We start from the raw sequence: 638 nt of genomic DNA, 5'->3' as shown, positions 1-638 counted from the left end.
AGAAGGGGTCCTCCGTGGGATCCTCAGAGGCGGCCAGCCCCTTTTGGGGGTTAGCGGGTAAGGGGTCGTGTGACCTCAGAGAGGGCTGCACGCACTTGGAGACCTATCCATATGGCCCAGTCACTCACGTGGTGGCCACTGAGCAAGCTGAGGGTGTGATCGCAGGGACACGGAGGCAGAGGGACCCAGGCGAGCCAGACAGAGCAGATGCTGGCCGCGGGACAGTCAGCCTCTGCCTGGCTGCGTGAGCAGACCGCGGTCAGGGTCCGAGTCGCACGGCCGAACACAGTTGGGCTTTCTTGCCTTCGCAGGGACAGCGAGGAAGACACGGAGCCGTCCTGTGCTCGGGGAGGCTGTCTGGCCAGCCGCGTGGCCTCCTGCAGCTGTGAGCTCCTGACGGAGGGTAGGTGGACACAGAACTGGCTGGAGCAGTGGAGGGCAGGGCTGGAGACTGCGGTCGCTCCAAGGTGGCCAGACAGACACGCGTGTTTCTAACCTGCTGCTTCTCCAGCAGTGGACCTGCCCCGGCCCCCAGAGACAACGGCAGCCGTGGTGACAGCCCCACACAGCCGCGCTCGAGAGGCCGTTGGCGAATCCCTGGTCCACGTCCCGCTGGAGACCTTCCTGGAGACCCTGGA

The 638-nt window shown here is 65.5% G+C and overlaps 1 protein-coding gene across 1 annotated transcript in view; it reads left to right on the top strand.

The window, feature by feature from the left end:
• The window catches only part of SH2B2 (SH2B adaptor protein 2), a 13265-nt gene that overhangs the window by 6987 nt on the left and 5640 nt on the right, over positions 1 to 638 (top strand). Inside the window, exons 5-6 of the mRNA XM_010854364.1 lie at positions 312 to 403; positions 515 to 633. Of these exons, the coding sequence (XP_010852666.1) occupies positions 312 to 403; positions 515 to 633 (211 nt within the window). The remainder of the gene's footprint in view (positions 1 to 311; positions 404 to 514; positions 634 to 638) is intronic.

The sequence above is a fragment of the Bison bison genome, unplaced genomic scaffold (genome assembly GCF_000754665.1).
Source record: "Bison bison bison isolate TAMUID 2011002044 unplaced genomic scaffold, Bison_UMD1.0 scf7180017864340, whole genome shotgun sequence".
NCBI lineage: Eukaryota > Metazoa > Chordata > Mammalia > Artiodactyla > Bovidae > Bison > Bison bison.
The sequence above is the reverse complement of the archived record's forward strand: the minus strand, read 5'-3'. Positions and strand labels throughout refer to the sequence as shown.